The sequence below is a fragment of the Pelobates fuscus genome, chromosome 2 (genome assembly GCF_036172605.1).
Source record: "Pelobates fuscus isolate aPelFus1 chromosome 2, aPelFus1.pri, whole genome shotgun sequence".
NCBI classification, from domain to species: domain Eukaryota; kingdom Metazoa; phylum Chordata; class Amphibia; order Anura; family Pelobatidae; genus Pelobates; species Pelobates fuscus.
This window is the reverse complement of record NC_086318.1, coordinates 22601938-22621996: the sequence shown is the minus strand read 5'-3', so window position 1 is coordinate 22621996 and position 20059 is coordinate 22601938. Positions and strand designations below refer to the sequence as shown.

The 20059-nt window shown below is 40.7% G+C and overlaps 1 protein-coding gene across 1 annotated transcript in view; it reads left to right on the top strand.

Moving 5' to 3' along the window:
- Positions 1-2806, top strand: part of INTS9 (integrator complex subunit 9) — a 50446-nt gene extending 47640 nt beyond the window's left edge. The window contains exon 17 of the mRNA XM_063442004.1: positions 2462-2806. Coding sequence (XP_063298074.1) covers positions 2462-2638 — 177 coding nt within the window. The 3' untranslated portion in view covers positions 2639-2806. The remainder of the gene's footprint in view (positions 1-2461) is intronic.
- The last annotated feature ends 17253 nt before the right edge of the window (positions 2807-20059 follow it).

Below are 20059 nucleotides of genomic sequence, written 5' to 3'. Positions count from 1 at the left end.
GTGTGATTCGCTTTCTTGAGGTCATGCCACAGCATCTCAATCGGGTTGAGGTCAGGACTCTGACTGGGCCACTTCAGAAGGCGTATTTTCTTCTGTTTACACCATTCTGTTGTTGATTTACTTCTATGCTTTGGGTCGTTGTCCTGTTGCAACACCCATCTTCTGTTGAGCTTCAGCTGGTAGACAGATGGCCTTAAGTTCTCCTGCAAAATGTCTTGATAAACTTGGGAATTCATTTTTCCTTCGATGATGGCAATCCGTCCAGGCCCTGACGCAGCAAAGCAGCCCCAAACCATGATGCCCCCACCACCATACTTCACAGTTGGGATGAGGTTTTCATGTTGGTGTGCTGTGCCTCTTTTTCGCCACACATAGTGTTGTGTGTTTCTTCCATACAACTCAACTTTGGTTTCATCTGTCCACAGAATATTTTGCCAGTACTGCTGTGGAACATCCAGGTGCTCTTGTGCAAACTGTAAACGTGCAGCAATGTTTTGTTTGGAGAGCAGTGACTTCCTCTGTGGTATCCTCCCATGAAATCCATTCTTGTTTAGTGTTTTACGTATTGTAGATTCGCTAACAGGGATTTTAGCATTTGCCAGTGACTTTTGTAAGTCTTTAGCTGACACTCTAGGATTCTTCTTCCTCACCTCATTGAGCAGTCTGCGCTGTGCTCTTGCAGTCATCTTTACAGGACGGCCACTCCTAGGGAGAGTAGCAGCAGTGCTGAACTTTCCCCATTTATAGACAATTTGTCTTACCGTGGACTGATGAACAGCAAGGCTTTTGGAGATACTTTTATAACCCTTTCCAGCTTCATGCAAGTCAACAATTCTTAATCGTAGGTCTTCTGAGAGCTCTTTTGTGCGAGGCATCATTTACATCAGGCAATGCTTCTTGTGAAAAGCAAACCCAGAACTGGTGTGTGTTTTTTATAGGGCAGGGAAGCTGTAACCAACACCTCCAATCTCATCGCATTGATTGGACTCCAGTTGGCTGACATCTCACTCCAATTAGCTCTTGGAGATGTCATTAGTCTAGGGGTTCACATACTTTTTCCACCTGCACTGTGAATGTTTACATGGTGTGTTCAATAAAAACATGGCAACATTTCATTCTTTGTGTGTTATTAATTTAAGCAGACTGTGATTGTCTATTGTTGTGATTTAGATGATGATCAGATCACATTTTATGACCAATTTGTGCAGAAATCCATATCATTCCAAAGGGTTCACATACTTTTTCTTGCAACTGTAATAATGCTGACTATTACTAGTCACTTGTAGGAATACCAATAACCTATAATGACATCATCTTAATATATGAAGGTCGTTTGCTATTCTCATGCTTCTACTGATAACTATAACCACCAGGTATAGGCCAAATTAAACCGAATGGAAGAACTTGCAATATAGGATGTAATACTCGCATGAGAAACTCCTCATGAAGAACGAACTGTAAAAATGGAATTAAAATCATTTTAATCCGAAACCCAAACGTGGAAAGCTGCTCTGAAATGACACTTCTCCAGGCCATAGTAAGAACCAACACCACTGAGCCTTCCAACCAGAGCAGTTGAGTCAACGTTCCAACAGAGTCCCAAGACACCGAGATCCTCCTGAGGATGTGGTGGTGTGCAGAGCTAGCACCCTTTAGGGTTCTTGGCCCGGAGGGTAAATAATGGGCTGAGTTACTACCAGCAGACGGTATAGCTGTGGTTGAGGTAAGTTGGAGTCCAGGATTGTGGATGCATTACCAAAATCAATCAAAAATATCATCAAAAGTCAAGACGTGTAGTTTCGCAATGAAGCTGATGAGGCCATCTTGGAATTGACTGCGATGAAAGTGCCCAGGTTAAAGCATGTCTATATTGTAACCCTCAACTGGTCCAGAAAAGGGAAGGGGGGGGGCACAGGCAGGATTCCACAAACCTCAATCCTCTGCAGGCTGGGAAATCGGCCATGTCTCCTGTCCACAGACCTCACCAGCCAAACAAGGCCGCAGTAATGCGAGCCACGATGATGCCCCAAATTAGGTGCAATGCTGGACAGACTTGCAGCAGTCACTTTAACGGTGTGACCAATCCAATCAGAGGACCAAATGCAGATAGATCAATAAGTCGCTGAATATGCAATCTAGCAGAACAGCTACAGTGACGTGTGTCTTTTCAGCGAGGCAGTCAGCCCCCACTCTTCTGTTAGCCAACGTTTAACATTTGATGAAAAATTAAAATGGCAAATCTGGCCTTGTTTATTTGCTTTCTGTATTTGTTTATAGGTTAGTGACATGGTGTGGAGAAAGTGTGGTTTGCAACAGATACTGGTTAACTTCATTAAAGGGGCATCCATTCATTGCACTATATTTAAAAGGGCATTTATAGCACCATAATCACTACACAGTCTAAACAAAGTGTTTTATAATTATTATTATAACTAATCTTGATTCTCCTTTCTCTGCTCAGCATGGTTTTACTGATGTAAAAATTGAAGACACGGCAAAGGGCCACATTGTTCATCTGCAAGAGGCAGACACCCTTATCCAGTTCGAGGAAGACTCCACCCACATAATCTGCGAACACGACGAGCGACTGAGAGTTAGACTGCGAGACATGGTCCTCAAATTTCTTCAGAAGTTCTAGTTTCATGGTGAAGAATACACTTACCGCTGTCAGAGACCCTTTCTATGTCGTGTCCTAACCATAACAACCAGCAAGGAACGTACCGTCACACAGAACCTGTACTGCTACAGATTGTGTGATCAGTCCATACAGTGTAATCAATGAGAGATTCAGGCTACACTGGAATCGGATTTTTCCTCCCAAGGAGTGAATTTTTGGAATATATCTTAGGTTTAAAGCAACATTTTTGAGGAAGAAACAACGTGGACTTCAGTTGCTACTAAACACCTACTTGGGTATTTAGATCTTCTTTCCAATAAACACTGGTCTCCGATAGTGTCTTCTAAATTTCGTTTCCATATTTTATGTCGCTCAAAATAGTGTCAATGGCTTACAAGAAAGTGGGAGATCGTCACACTTCCAGAGTGTTTCTCACCTTGCATGGAAGTGGTGCCAGGGATGAGGATGTGCTGTGGAGTAGAGCTATAGTTAACAGAATTATATGTTTTGTGCAGCAAATGAACTGAGCAGCAGTAAATGGACAATAATACTTTTTGGTAGGATATTTACAGTAGACATTAAAGGAACTCTATAGCGTTGGTAATACAAAACTGTATTCCTAATGCTACAGTATGCCTGTCCCTAGCTTATTAGGTCACTCCACCTCCAGTGAAAGGATTCAAAAACCTGGCACTGCTCCCAGATCACTTCAATGAGATGAAATGTTCTCTGGTGCCTACAGTGTCCCTTGGATATAGGGTAACATCTGAGTGCCTTTAGGGCATACTGGCAGCGTTCCCTGGGAGAACAGGTCTGTTTAATCACGGCTTACTTTATAATGAGCAGGACCCGTACACGTTTATGGTAAATCAAGAAAACACTGGAACACAGCCCTATGCCAATACTGAAACCATAACTGTGTATGGGAGGGCAGAATAATTCAATAATAGGGAAAAACAATATTTTATATATATATATATAAAACCAGTTTTGCTTTTTCCCCTTCCTGTTCGCACTCCATAAGACAGTGCATTGTTTTTGTCTGTACCTTTTTTTTTTATGGCTTGTTGTGTTTTGTTTTTTATCCCTATCCTGCAAGGAGTTCAGCTTGCCCTATACAGTACCAAGGGCGATTTCCCCCAGCAGTATCCCCTTTAAGTGACCATACCCAGACTATTTGTAAAATGATATAATCTCCAAAAAGAAGCCACTTGCTTACTGGGTTACCTGTTTGTGTTCTGATTTAACGTTTTATCTTTTCACTCAGTGAGATGAACAGACCGAGCTGTTTCCGCTTTACCTTAGAAACTAAGACAGATTTAGATTGGCTCCTGTATTGTCCCACTCATTCACTGGCGTTATTGTAGGACCAACCACCTACCATTTCACACTTTGATCATAACGATATGAATACAAGATAGACTTTAATAAAATGACATGAGCTTAAAATAACTTTCTCAACCAGAGACTTTGCTGATTGACCTTTAACCCCTTAAGGACACATGACATGTGTGACATGTCATGATTCCCTTTTATTCCAGAAGTTTGGTCCTTGGGGTTAAGGAGAGCCTTTCTTTTATAAAACAGTCAAAAAAAGGATGTTTCCCTTTAATGTTTGGACATAATCCTAGCCATGAATTAACCTTCAGTTGTATGTACATATCTGTCTGTTTTATGCATATATATATATATATTTTTTTTTTTTGTTGTTGTTAAACTTTAATATTTAGATACAGACTTTTTTAGTAATGTGTTTATATTTTCTTATTAATATTGTGCAAAATAACGGAATAATTTAATATTCCAAAGTATTTGTAGAATAAAAAGTTTACAAAAAAAGTGTCTCGTTTTTCATTTAATTAGTTTACTTTTTCTCTTGGATGTTTTTAAAACTTTCGACATTACATATTGGAAAATTCTGGCCTGACATTGGGGAAAAGGCTATAAGGAGCGAGAGATTACGTTGCATCATGTAGATGTGAGCTGTATGTTGTGGACAGGTCGACACACTGTGAGGGGACTGCATCCAGAATCCCATGAATTATCTTTAAGTATAATGTTATTCATTAAAATGTGAATTGCCAGGGATTCAAAGATTATTTAAAACTGCAGCAAAAAAATAGCCAAACAGAAAGCTTTGCTGAATGGAGAATGTTTGTCTGCTCTTCACTCTGAATTCCTGACAATTTAAACTTGTCATTAAATATTGCTGATAGTGATGTATTATACCCTTAACCAACAAGTTAATTATAAATAAATATTATGTTTTATGTGAAGCATGGCATGATGGGGAACGAATATCATTCTGCAGGGGAGGGCCAAATATATAGCTCCACCCCCAAGGTGCAGTTTCATTGCAGAAACACAAAAAGGAATAAAGATTCATTTTTAGAATTTCACAAAATTATATGAATTTAAAGTAGTGATTCAAAAGTAACAAATGTACAATAATATAAGGAAGCATGCCGGATTTATCACATAGAGTCCATTTAAATTTGTCATATAATAGACACCTGAAACACTATGGTATTTTAGTTGCTTTTTATTTTTATCTGTATTTCCTTTTATACAGCCATGGAACGGGTAATGTGCTTTTACTTTTTGTGCAATAGTCTATCATAAAACTGCCAAACAAGCATTAAAATCAATTTTCCCTCTGCTGAAAGGAAAAACTAGCACCTTTTTCAATGATAAAGAAAGTTCATAAAAACTCTCAGCCCTGGAGCAAAGAACCGAGAGAGAGAGAGAAAGTTTTAATGGATTTGCAATTCTCAACCTGTTCCTTGGGAGTTTATATGAAGTTTCTGGGAAATGTTTCAATACATTTTGTTTGCTCGTTTAGAGAGAGAGGGGGGGGGGGGCAGTTTTGTTTTAAACACGGTGACCTAAAAATGTTTTAGGCTGAAGAGTCCATTAATTGTCCTTAAGAGTTTATACATCATGAATAACCGAGAATATAAAGCTTTCTTGGAAGGTGATGCTCACCAATGTCTGCTAGCGCCATTGGTCTCCAGCGTGAGTGACGCCATTCTTTTGGAAAATCTCTCTACTTCGCAATGTATACATGGTTGAAAGAGAACACTCACAGGACTCACTGTAGGTAGGTACTCAATTATTTGTCATAGCAAATTATTACAGAAGTTTAGTTAATGTTTATGTGGCCAACACATAGTGTAAATCCGCAAATTCAGATTCTGCTTCTCCTGTTATTAGTGATGCCTGTTTGCCACCTTTGTGCTGAAAAGACTCTTGGAGGTTGTAATTCTTGAACAGCTGTAGATCCATTCTTTAAAGAGCTACTCGTGGCAACATATCTTCAGCATAATTACATTGTTGTGTTGCAAGAAGCTACAGGTGGCGTCTTAACTATGACGAGGATACCGTTTCCACTGTCTTCTCTCAATGGAAAGCTGCCAATAGGCTTAGAGCTTGTGTCTGCTACAAAGCTTCCTGATTGAATGCTTTGTACCTGGAGTGGAAGTTCAGGGGAAAAACAATCAAAATTGTTATGGTGGCCCTTTCAATACCCTGTGTAGTTCATGGAATGTGCGCAATAATTAATTTTTGTATATTTTAATTTTTTTGTATTACATAGCCATGTTACAAGGCTGCCAGTCACTCCATGTCTTCCATATAAGTGTTTCGGTTTATAAAAAATACCCCTTTCTGTCTCATGACCTGAAAGCAGCAAGGTGCATCGTTTGTGTAGGACTCTTCTAAGCGGTTTTGCTTTGACCTGTCATGTGCGCTTACTTTTTAATGATGTGATACAAAAAACAACAAACTCCAGTTATTTAAATGTGCGTAGGGATTTGGGATAACGCGCAAGTAACTTTTTTTTTTTTTCTCTTTACCATTGTTTGTTTTTTATGCTATATACATATGTTGACTTGACTTCCTCAAAAGGAAGCGGGCGGCACCAAAACCAACAGGAAAAGGGAAGTGATGGACAAAATGTGGTGGAAGATTCAAATCATAATGGAATGTAGATACTAGATCTGTAGGGAACATTTGTGAGACAACGTTAAAAAAAAGAAAAAAAAATTCCTTTCTCACCCATTCTCTATGTAAGATAACGGTGGAATCTCTGTTTAATTTGAATATTTCTAGGCACCTAATACAGAGTAATAACTGCACATATTGTACTGCGTTCTAGGCAGCCATTGATTGGAGCTTTACATTTGACAGGCAGTCAGTATGGCTCTGAAAATATACTATAAAACATCGATAGGACGGCCAATAGTGCTGACCGTGCGTGAATGTTCATTACGGGGTTATATGAATATAACCGCAAATTGCGGTTTATTGTCAAGTTAGAGATCAATATTTACAATACTTGTAAAGGTAAAACGAGTTTATTACCCATATAAATCAACTAAATAAAAGCAATTGTGAATAATCAGGATTTCACAAAAAAAGGAACGTACATGGACTACAATCCGTTTCGTATTTTTTTTTTTTTACACAAACTAAAATGTATATTTTCTTAATTATCTCATAAAAAAAATGAACCAAGATCTGTTCTGGATTGACAATGTTGTTAAAACTTCTTAACTATCCAAAGTCAATCCAGATACTATAAAAGCCCGTAACAAAAAGTTTCTGTTGAATGGCATGAATCCACCTTCCGCGTTACAAGGAATCATTGGGGAGACAGTAACAATCGGTGCTTAAAGTTTCTGTTGCAGAGTTCTATTTAAGATATAAAAGCAACGAGGGAAAATAATTAGAACATTCAAATACTTTAGCATTAAATCCAAGATTCCTTTTTGTTGTAAAATGTATCAGGCCATTGGTTCTGATGCCTGGGCTGGGTGCGATCCAACCACTGTTGGTATGGTATTTGACTCGGGTTTGTGTTATTAGGGGGAAACCTTAAATGTTAAAAGATCATTTGAGAAAAAGTCTTCAACAAGAAGGGAATTGAAAGCAAGTGCTTGTGATATCTATGTACCTGATCTGTTGTGTTTGCCTTTTTTCAAATCCCAACTTCCTCCCCCTCCCCAATCTTCTGTTTTATATGGTAGAATTTGCTCTGCAATTCTAGTTCCATCATTCCAAACACTAGTAGATCCATTATTTTGTATTAATATAATTAAACGTGCATTCCATTACTACAACCACTACAGTCTATTTCAGTAAGTACAGTGCAAGAAGGGTACAGGCAGGGGATGGGGATGGTAACATTATGGCTGGTGAGTACACATGAATGGGCTTTTTTTTTTAGAACTAAATCAACCCACTGTCCTATATCCTCCCTTTTTATAATTTTTTATATTCCTACTACTAACCCTAGCACAAAAGGGTTGCACACTAAGCCAGATAAGTTTGGCCTGGAAACTCCTGAATTATTGCCTGCCGCCTCCTTCCTGCAGTAGACACCCCATGTAGCCAGCAGAAGAATACTACTGAGAAACTGCAGCCTGAAACTTCTGTATGCTTGTGGCCTTGGGATTAAATGCCCCCCTCCCCCCCCCTTTGCCAGGCCTCTCCTACCTATGGGTGCAGTCCTGTCAGAGGTGCTGGGATTTGGGTGAAGATTAGAATCACAGTTTTGTGAAACTGCTTGAAAAAGGTTTTGCAAATCAATGAGAGAGTGCCAGAAGCTGTGTGGTTCCAGTGTTTGTGGTTTTCCTTTATTGCTCTATGACAATAATCCAAAATCGTGTCTTGAGGTCATACTCTTTATAGAGGCACATCAGACTGACACTTTATATCATATTAAAAATATAAACAACGAAGGGTCCACATCAATACTAGAATTGCCACTGCAGTTTGGGGAGATCGGACTGAAGAGCCAGACCTCTTTAGTGCTTACTCAATGCAGTGTGTATATCATGTGTGTTTAGCAGTGTGCATCATTGTGTGTGAGTGTGTAACGGTTATGGAGGAGTTAATGTCAGTTAGATTGCATAGGATGTTTACTGTTAATATTAGGGTTAGACTTGTGTTGAATTTAGTATTTTGGAACATGTTTAGGCTTTGAGTGCTGGAGTTTGAAGGGTTAGTTACAAAGTACTCACCCTCCTATGTCTTCTGTAGCCCAGTCAGATTGATGATATTAGATCGGCAGTATCTGTTATACAGCGTGTATTACTCGGCCTTGTCCTTGCTCCTCCTGCGAGGCACTTCCTGTGTGAGAGGCTGTTAGTGGCAGATAGGACGTGATCCCTTACACTTCCTGTCCAGCCTCACACGCAGACACTGGAGGATATGGGACAGCACTGAGTTTTACACAAAATATAACCGTTCCTGCAGCTCTGCTATTAAGGCTGTCTGGACTACAGAGGGCACTGGCAAAATCACCTGGCCCTTATCTCTCCACACCAGTCTATTAAAGCTTAAAAAGGTCCATTATAAGTGCTGAAAACAGGCCTAGTGGTCAGGTACCTACTTTACCCAATGGAAAACCCAGTCCTACTCGTACCTCCGACTTCTCTAGGGCTGCCCCGTTCTGAGGGACTCCCCTCCCTGCTCTGTTAGATTCTCACCCAGTCTCCATACCTTAAAAAAAAAAATCACAGAACTTCACTTCTTCAGAAAGGCTTATCAATTAAACTGTTAGCAGCTTTCCCTCCCCAAAGCTACCTCACCAACCCACCTTCTCTCCAACAACTGTTTCATCTAAAAAAGTAAGACTTCAAATCGACCGAAAGGTGTGATACGCTCTGCAACTCAAGCGGAACAACATCTGAAAATAGATGGTATCTGGTGCATCCAAACTACAAAAATGTTTCCCTGCTACCTCTCCGCTCTGTTGGAGATGCAACAGCGCAGAGGGAACTATGACTCACATATGGTGGAGCTGTACGGCTCTTACCCATTATTGGGAAGAGATTCATGCCCTTATAGAGGAAGTGACATACCTTTCTCCTAGACATTCCGAGACACATACCCAAATTTAAACAGAAGTTAATAATGCCGATTATCCTGACTGCCCAGCAACTCATAATGAGAGCCTGGAAAACCAATGCGTGTCTGCAGTTTCCCAGATTATTAATAGAGCTGGACAAGCAAAGTGTATATGAACGTTACTTTACATCACTCTTTCCCTCTAGAAAATTAACTCTGGAGTCGTGGCAGCTCTGGGGCGCATGGGGATGGAGTAAAGTCATAAATATGTAAATGAGATATGTATGGTCCGCATAAGCGAACTCTGTTAAACAGTCCTGCAAGACCAAGTGAGTTACTCACATGGGACATGTGCCTATACTTAGTGTACATAAAGTTGGAAGATGTTTGAACCTATGGAAAGTACGGTGTAGAAATATAAGATGTGGATGCTGTAACCTCCAGCCCTCCCTCCCCCCCCTTCCCTTCTGTATCCTTACCCAATTCTTAAACAATAAAAGAATATTTTAAATAAACATTTTACAAAAGTAAGACTTCATTTTTAACAAGTCTAGAAACTAAAATTTGCACAAACAAAGACTGGACACAGTGTAAAGACGGTCCAGAAAAAAACAGGACGAGACAGATTTGATTAGTTTTTTTAAAAACACCTAATCTAGGCAACAATAATGGGTGTTTAGTAACATTGATATTGTACTGCAGAGAGCCCCGGATGGAATTTTTCCCCCAAGTAAGTGGGTTAATCCCATAAGAGCAGACATTAGACTGTGAGAGTAGCATCTGCCAAAGATGGGGTACATTGACGTTGTGGCAGGCTTGTGCAATGTATGATCATATAATGTAACTAAACCCCCATTATTTTTTGGCCTAGGTGAGGTGTTTTTAAAAAAAAAACAAAAAAACTAATATTTTAGTTTGGAATAGTTTATGTATTTTATTTTTAGCATAATGAACTGTAAGTGTGAGCTGTGGCATAATTACCCCTCTAGGAGGGTTGTGTGGCTTGAGCTAATAAGCGAACGCTGCTTCTCTGGAGGAGGGTACCCCTCACCTTGTCCTGCTTGCATAGGTGGATGTTATCTCATTGTGTGCCAGGTGAGAGGGGGGGACTAGATTGAGACAACTTAAAGGATCACTATAGTGTCAGAATAACAAAGCGGTTTTCCTGACACTATAGTGCCCCCAACCTCAGGGCCCCCTCTCCCGTGGTACTTACCTTAATCCAGTGCCGGGCTCCCTCGGCGCTGGTGACCTCTCGTCCCCTGCCGACGTCAGCTCCCGAGTGGAGTGGAATGCGCATGTGCGGCAAGTGCCGCGCTCATATGCAAACAGTCCATAGGAAAGCATTTCTCAATGCTTTCCTATGGACGTTCTGCACGCTGGATGCAAATTTCGCATCCAGCGTCGCAGATGTGCCTCTAGCGGCTGTCAGGAAGACAGCCACTAGAGGTTGTAATATCCCTGCTATGTAAACATAGCAGTTTCTCTGAAATCCCTAGGGGTTTTTTTTTTGTTGTTGCTATTTTTGCACATGTATTGTGCTATTGCCTAAATCTTTAATTTATTTTGAATGTTAAAGTTTTATTGACTGTTTCCTCCTGTTGGGAATCTCATTGGCAACTAAAGTGATTGTGGAACCCTGTTATCTAATACTATATTCAGTTGTGTTTTTTGTTATATTGAGGTTGGGAGTGACCTCTAGACAGTGGCTTGCCTGCATTTTTGTCCACATCACTGGCTCCACCCACTTATCCTTTTCTGTTCACGGATATTGAATCACTCCTGACATGAGCGTATTTACCCCAATTCATGATGTGGGTCCCCAAGGAACACAGAGCCTTTCTGAGGACCTGTTGTCCGGCAATCCTAAACTCCCTCCAAATCTGGGACTTGACAGCCACAAAATACGCTCTTATGAGCCCAAGATCTCCAATACTCCAAAATATGGCCGTCCCGCTGGGAATGAGAGCACAGGACTTTAAGGGCCTAGAACACGCAGGACTACAGAGATATGTACATTTATACGTAAACAAAGACATAGTTATCTATGAAAACGTAAAAGAAAAGACCCTCCTACTTTAGGTATATCCAAATAAGGGACTTTTCTCGAAAGACCGAGATTACAGGAGATTAGAGTAGCAACCCACACCCCCATGACGAAAAGATGTGCTTCAAGGAGACACCTCCGTCAGGGCTAATATCACTGCTCTATCAAAACCTGGGCTCGATTTCAGCTGTTAGGGGAGGGTTGAGATATACAGAACAGTGGGAAGCCGATCTGGGTGAGGTGCTGGAGGGCGTAGACTGGGAGGACATATGGGAGGCATGCACACAATCCTCCGTATGTGTGACACTGCAAGAACAATCATTCAAAATGTTTTTTAGATGGTACACTACCCCTGTCAAACAATTTTATATGAAATTAAGCTCCATGGACACATGCTGGAGATTGTGCGGGGGGGACAAGGGAAGCTACATACACATGTGGAAGAGTTCTGGGAGAAGGTGGTAGACCTGATCTTTAAAATTATGCAAAGATGACTGACAGCTGACCCATGGGCATGTCTGTTGTCCAGACCCACTGAGGGTGTACCTAGACATGAACAAAAACTACTTAATATGATTTACTTAGCGGCCAGGAGATCTCTAGCACAAAATTGGATAAGCCCAGACTTGCCGACTATCCCAAAGGTATTCCAATGGTTCTTACCAAGATTAGGGACAATTGCCTAATGGACAACCTGACATCACTGGTCTGCAATACCACCAAAACTTTCCATAAGGTGTGGGACTTGTAGTAGCAAAACTCCCAGGAGAAATGGAAAAAAAACAGATGGCTGAGGGCACCCACAATAAGGGCAGGGGAGGGGCGGGAAGGGATGTATCATTTTAGACAAAAACAGAAAAGAAGCAGACAAGAAACGCAACTATGTTACAGGTTAACTGTTTTGTTTTAATCTTTTAATATTGTTTTTGTAAAATGTAAAACCCTTTGAACAGAATGTATCAAACTATGCTTACCAAAACTCACACTGTAGATTGGTATTGTGAGGTGTTACTTTTATCTGCATGAGAAGCGGTTTTTGCACAAATCACTATGTGAATAACATGACGTACATGCTGTCATTGCAAAAATAAATATTTTTTATGATATTCATAGTTAAAATGTCATGTCAGAACTTGAGAAATAACAACATTTCTTAATTTCTCTTTTTCTAACAATTTATTCATATCAAATGATGTTTTATATATAGATGTGAAATAACATAATATATAATAAGTGTGGGTGCACGGAATATGAAAGAGGTGAATTATGGTTGAACAGATATATAGCGCAAATTCCAGGTTTTGATTAGAACTTGTACAATTGACTCTGTCCTTAAGGATAAGGTTGAGGATGAGGTTAATCCATCTATTGTACAGGGCTGCGGAATTTGGTGGCACTTTATAAAAAATAATAATAATAAAAATAAAAGATGTAGTGGATGTTTGCTGCACTTTCAAATCCCAACAGGTCCCCTGATCCTCTTCCGCGATTTACCACTCTCAATAATGGCAAAGTTCCTCGCATAGCACAGCCATATCACTTATTATTGTAATTCATTATGTTCCTAATACCTCTATTGAAGGATGGCATAGTGTTAACATCATTCTAAACAGAAAGGTATAGAAAGATGATGGACTATAGGAATGCATCAGAATTTCCATTTTGAAGTATGCCGATTCCTTCCCTTTCATTGGAAGTCATCTGCTGGTGGTTGAAGTATGCCGATTCCTTCCCTTTCATAGGAAGCCATCTTCTGTTGGTTGAAGTATGTTGATTCCTTCCCTTTCATAGGAAGCCATCTTCTGTTGGTTAAAGTATGCCAATTCCTTCCATTTCATAGGAAGCCATTTTCTGTTGGTTGCATCAGGGTAGCCTCAACAAACGAGCTACAATATTGAGGTCAAGCAAGCCCCAATTCCACTGAACTGGGTGGTAGAGTGCTTCTATCTGGCGTAAATGTTCCTACTGAAGAACCCATTATCTTCAGGTGTGCAGTTCCAGGTATCTACATGGGGTCATGTCATATGTCTTTTGGGATATAAGGTTCTATTTCAAATAACATTAATCTGGATCTGTAAAAGAAGTAACAGTTAACATTAATTATTCACACTGCAGTCACATGGTAATGATGCCATTTTGGCGCCAATCTTTGAAATTCATTGCAAATTAGCTGCCTATATAATGTGAATAGCCAGGATTATTTACTCTACACTTGAAAAAGCCTACTGTTTGGCGAAACGCGTTGTGTATTTTTACTCTGTTTTATATTAAAGTATTTTGTTACTACCTTTTACTTTGGGTTAGTTCATTTACTTTATATGCTGCTGTTTTATCCTGGCTGATCTTTTTATCATCATTTTTAACAAGATCCAGTACTGCAAAAGAAATCCCTGGTGGGGATTATTCCACCTACGCTTGGTTCATAGAGCAGTGTGGCTGCTCTGAACACTGTAAGTACGTTTCTTTTTATCACTTTGTCATTTTTACATATGGAAAACACTATGGGCCCTCTCTTGTGATTTTATTTTTCATAAGACCGGCACTACAAGCATCACTAGAGGAATATCCTACACGTGGGGAGTTTAAATACCACTGTATGCTGTTTTACTCAGAGCTGGTTATAGCTCTCTAAATTGTAAGTTGGCACTCTTAGGACCTCTGTGTTGTCTGTTGTTGCAGTACTACCTAAGTTATTGCACCATTGGGTTTTTTTCTTTTATATATTTTATATGCCGACGTCTGTCTCAGAAGTTTTAAAGAATCGTGTGGAGACTCCAATTGCCCAGTTATATCCTACATGTGGGGAGTATCAAATACCACTGTAAGCTGTTTTACCTAGAGCTGGGCTTAGCTCTAAAAATTGTAAGTTGGCATTTCTCTACGTCTGTGTTGTTCGTGATCCTCTCTACCATACGGTTTTGCACTATTGGTCCCCCCCTTCTCTGCTTTTGTGTTTCATATCCAACCACTGCGATTCCAAAGCGAGAACAGAAGAACAGTTACTCAAGGTCTACACTGTACCTATAGAGACTTTCCTTTTTGTGTTATCGTTTTCGTTTATTTTATCCAGCGCACCCTGTATTTGTTGTTTTTTGTTTTCATTAATTATTCACAGTTGCGTTGACAAAATGGCATTTAAATAATAATAATCTCTGGCTGCCCCTCAGCAAAAGAATAAGCTCTGATTTAATGCAGTTGGTAAGGAGTACCCACTGAGGATCCTATAGAAATTCCATGTTAATAATATGGTTGCTTACTGTGGATAAATGAGATAATTAGAATTGTTTATAGTTTCCCTTTCTATGTATGTTTGGGGAACAGATGATAAAAAAGCACATTTATAAACACAGGACTCTGAATCTGAAACATACAAATACATTTGTCACAATGCCACGACAGGCTGACAATGGGTAAAGATGGCTGGTTTGTGCCTTTTTTGTTTTAGCCAAGATGACTATTCTGCAGTTTCTTAGATTAATTACTGTGTAGAGATGGGAATATTGATTTTGTTATTGTGTGTTCTTAAACCTGATAGAATATTTTTTTCTTGCTAGCTGAATAAATAACAATTTGTGAGAATGTTGTGACCTATATAGAGGATTCTGGAAATAAAATACAGAAAATATATATCGAAAACGTTAACCCTTTGGAGGGGGTGGGGTATCTTTTCTATGTAAAATGCCCCATTGGGCAATGTGGTTAATGTCCCTCTGCTTCAATAGCAGTAAAACCTGTAAAAAAAAAAAAAAAAAAAAAAAAAAAAATATATATATATATATATTATTTTTTACTTACCCTGAATCCATGGGCAGACAAAACTCCTGGCGCTAACTTTCATGCCCCATTCTTATGACAAAAGGGCAGTGCTCTGTCCAATTGCATAGAGAAGCCTGTGATTCTGCGCTCTAGGCCAGCGAGGGAGGGTTTATATATATATATATATTTTTTTTTTTATTGTCAGCAATGGAGGAAGACAGGAGGGAGTGCCCACGGGGAGGGAGGAGAGAGCTAACTTCCCCTTGCAGGCTCCCAGGTAGGCCTACTCATAACAGTTAATCCTAAATTTTGGTAGTTAAAGGATCACTATAGGGTCAGGAACACTAACATGTATTCCTGACCCTATAGTGGGCGCCTCATGCCTCCATAAATATAGCAACAATCTTACTGTATTCAAGCCTGAAGCTGTAAATCTGCATGCTGTTAAGACTCAGAAAAACAAGCAGTCTGCTGACATGTGGTAGCCTGATCCAATCACAATGCTTCCCGATAGGATTGGCTGAGACTGACAAAGAGGCAGATCAGGGGCAGAGCCAGGATGATTCAAACACAGCCCTGGCCAATCAGCATCTCCTCATAGAGATGAATTGAATCAATGAATCACTATGAGGAAAGTTCAGTGTCTGCATGCAGAGGGAGGAGATACTGAATCATAGGATGCTGTGCACAGTGCTGCCCTGTGCTCTGCTGACTGCAGATCTGAGTGGATGGAGGCATATTATGCCTCCATCAACTCCGAAGTCCCTCTGGTTCACTCTGAGTGACTGCAACTGGAGGTGTTCCTAGCTTTCAATGTAAACACTGTATTTTCTTAGAAAATACAGTGTTTACACGAGAAAGGCTGCAGGGAGCTAAAGTTCTCACCTGAACAACCTCATTAAGCTGAAGTTGTTCAGGTGACTATAGTGTCCCTTTAAAGAGCTCCATAGATACACTTGTGTCAGGGGCTTATTTCTAAGGAGGTGTTTACTTCCGTGATACCCTTCACTATTTGGCAATAAAAACTTAGGTCAAAATCAAAGAACACAGGTTTGTATTATGAGGGAACACCTTTTGCCCACCAGAGAGATTGGTCTAAAGCAGTGGTTCCAAAACCAGTCCTTATGGCCCATCAACAATCCAGGATTCATGTATCTCTTTATTCCAATGTAAATAATGACAAAACCTGGACTGTTAGTGGTTCTCGAGTACTGGTTTGGGAAATACTGGTCTAAAGATCTATGTCTGCAGCACAATGGCAAGGAATACTGGAGGATTTGACTAGATGGGCTGCTGGTGCCTTGGCTGTCACATGATATATGAGAAGGAACCAGACTGGCCTATATCCCTTCCTTCCAACCATTTGGTGTTTTTTTGTTGTATATGTGTAAGTATGACAGACAAGCTTCTGATGCCACGACAGCAGACACAGGCATTTCAAAAGGCATAATACTGTGGCATGTGGTTGAACTGCACATTTTTTAGTAATAAACAGGATAATGTAAGCAATGTCATATCGTGAAGGCAATAGGAATAATTAAGACATACTGCGTTAGCTGACATTAATGTAATCAAAGAGAAGAAGGTAAGGTAACATGCTCCACTATGGTAATTATGTAGCTTAGTAGCTGCTGGGTATTATTCCCAGTGTCAGGGTATGTAACAAAAACAGGTTTTAAGACAATGGGTGAAATGTCATGCCTACCCTTAGCCAAAATATATCTGCAGCAGCAAGAAGAATAGCTTCTAGGTAGGCTGGTGGTCTGGGATATCTGCCTGGATATTTCATTAAAATAATATCTAAGGGCACAAGAACACATACCAATAACCATAAAAATCATATTAAAAATTCAACTTGGAGGCATTAGCCACGGGTTGTGCGTTCGGGCAGTGCATCATAACAATGGTGAGTAGTGTAAGTCCCCGTGGCTCCCGTGTGGGAAGCAGTGCAAGGCTCTCTGACTGCATTGTAGACGCAACCTCCGATGACGGCGTCTAGCGGCTCTCCGCCCGCAGGGATGTTGTGCTGCTGCCATACTCCTGGTGGGTCTCTGCCCGGGTGGACGTGCGTGTTTGGTTGCCGCTATGTCTGGAACCATCTTGCCCGGCCGGGGCCTCTGCAACTCCTCTTCATGCCGCCTCCAAGTCTTGAGTGGGCCTCAAGTTTCGCCCAGAAGAGCTCGAAGACGGCATCCAGTGCATCCCCAGAACGCTAGAGGTGAGTGAGTCGGGTGCATTGGCCATCTTGTGTAGCCAGGTCTCGAATCAGGAGCGTTGCTACTCACTCAGGTATGTCGTTGCAGGAGCTGTTTGCGCAACTCCTACCGGTCCAAAGGGGGGGGGGGGGGGGGAAACGTGGCCCGGACTGTGGTCGTGTTGAGAATAAAGCGGGAGATCGGCAGTGTCTCCCACCCTAGATCAGACAGCAGGCCGCAAGGAGCATCAGGCCCCTCAAATCTTGAGCAAAGCGTGTCAAGTTGGTCTAGGAGATTTGTCAATGCTGTCTCCACAACTCATGAGGCGATTTCAGCTGCTCAAACTAATTATTTCTCGGTTTATGATCTTATATCACAGGATTATCTAAGGAGCTCCCTCACCCCGCGTCCTGTTTGTTTGGCGGTCAGGCCCTGCTCCCCAATCATTTGGTGTTTTTAGAGGGAAGCTTGAATTGTACAAGCAGGGTAAATTGGAAATGGAGAAAGGCCCTCACTCCATCCAGTATGCTTTATGCAGCAAGTTCCATAAGATACTACTCTGCTTCTGGCCCCCCCCAAAAAGCGGTGGTTGGCTTGAGGCAGAACACTGACATTATCAACTTATACTGCGAGGGGTATGTAGCAGAATGGTACACAAGCTGTGGAAATAATGTCATTTCTGACAATATAACTATGGACATCTCAATGTATGATGTTGTCACTTAAAAGTCTACAAAACCTGGAGTGACGGAAGTTGTCTACCCTTGGGCTATGGCATCCTGGGGGGATAAGGTTGGGAATATTGCATTTAGTTGAGTTGAATATCAATCAAACAGAGGAGCATCTTGTCCGTAAATAAACATTTATAATTACACCCTTCATCTAACTTCCACTATTGTCTTGCCCAGGACAAGTCTGGCAAAAGAGTTCAATGCATAGTGCATAAAGGAATGGGGATCAAAAGGCAGGAATTCTGCTCCGTTCATGATGGGAAAGCATGGGTAAATACCCCCCAACCACAACCTCCTGTCTACCAGAACTACAAATACATCCTGTAAGGCTTGGAGGCATATCAGAAAAAATATACAGATAGCGGCATATGCTGAACTTATTCTGGGTAAAGCACTATAATCCACACTATTGCTGACTCATAGCCCAGTCTGTACATTGATGGGTTTTAAACTCACCTCTCCTCCCCCTGACTCTCAAAGGCAAGTATAGGCAGACAGAGCAAAATTATAAATTACGAATAATTGTTACTAGAGTTATGATAATATTTTGATGGAAATAATTGTACTTTATAGAGTTTGGATTGTAAATCTTTCTGAGTATCATGTAAGGTGTAGTCCACAGGTGATGAATACTTGTAAGGCAGGGGTGCTCAAAAGGTAGATGCCCAGATGTTGTAGAATTACAACTCCCATGATGCTTTTAGAATGATAAAGCATCATGGACGTTGTAGTTTTAAAACACCTGGGGACCTACCTTTTGGGCACCCCCGGGGTAAGGGCATCTGTCTGTCAGAGCACTATGAAAGTTTTAGCACACAATAGCTATATTATCTGAACTAGTGAATGCTGTTTGGGATATAAAAGTGGCACTGGCAGAACATGAAAAAGAAGTCACCTGCAAATTAATGCTGTGCTTGGAGTAATTACTCTGAAATGTAGAGCACGATCACCATAAAAGCAGGATTTGTGCTAATCCCCTTTTACACTTAGCCTTAAAATAATACTGAAGACAGTAATGATGACTTATAATGAAAGGTTAATGAACACTCCTGGTAAAGATTAAAATAATCCATGGAATTTGATAAAATCTGAAGGACTCTAGGTCATCAGTTATTTGGGGTTTAAGGGGTCTTGTACAGTGCATTCTCTCTCTCTCTGGCTTTCAGCATGTGATTACTAAGAGAGCTAGGTTTACAACCCAGTAACTTATAGAGCTATGGACACTGAAGGCAAGGTAAAATAACGCTAGCTACAGACCCAAGTACCTAGTGGCATTGCCATGCTACTACGAATACAGAGAATGAAGAGGCCATCCAAGCAGATGGGGCCACTGTAGGAGGTAAACATCATAAGCAAGAGTGTCATTACAGTACTGACCATTGCATGTTGTACCATCTGAAGACAATGGTTTTCTAGAAGCTCCAAAGACACAGAGACTTGTTGGACCCTCCCCAATCATCTTGGCAATGTCAGCTTAGTGTGTGCTGCCTGGCTAGAGAAGGGGGGGTATACCTGAGTTTATTATAAATGTCTCTATTAATTCTATACATATCCACCACAGAGTACAATTCATTATTAGCATAGATGCTTTGAGACTACCTAAAGGGTACCAACGCTCTATAACTGGATGCCACCCATGTGGTGGGAAGGGTACGGGCCAGGCATCTTAAGAATGTTACCCAGAATGGGATATATTCTTATAACTTATCTCCTGGTGGATGGTGTACATCTTCTCCACATATATAGAGTGAAGGCTACAGGGCAGGAGCACAGTTAAGCTCTGTTCTATAACTAGTACCTAGCTACATAAATACATCAGACATTACAAACATTTAGACTAAAATAAATATAAAGGGTAAAA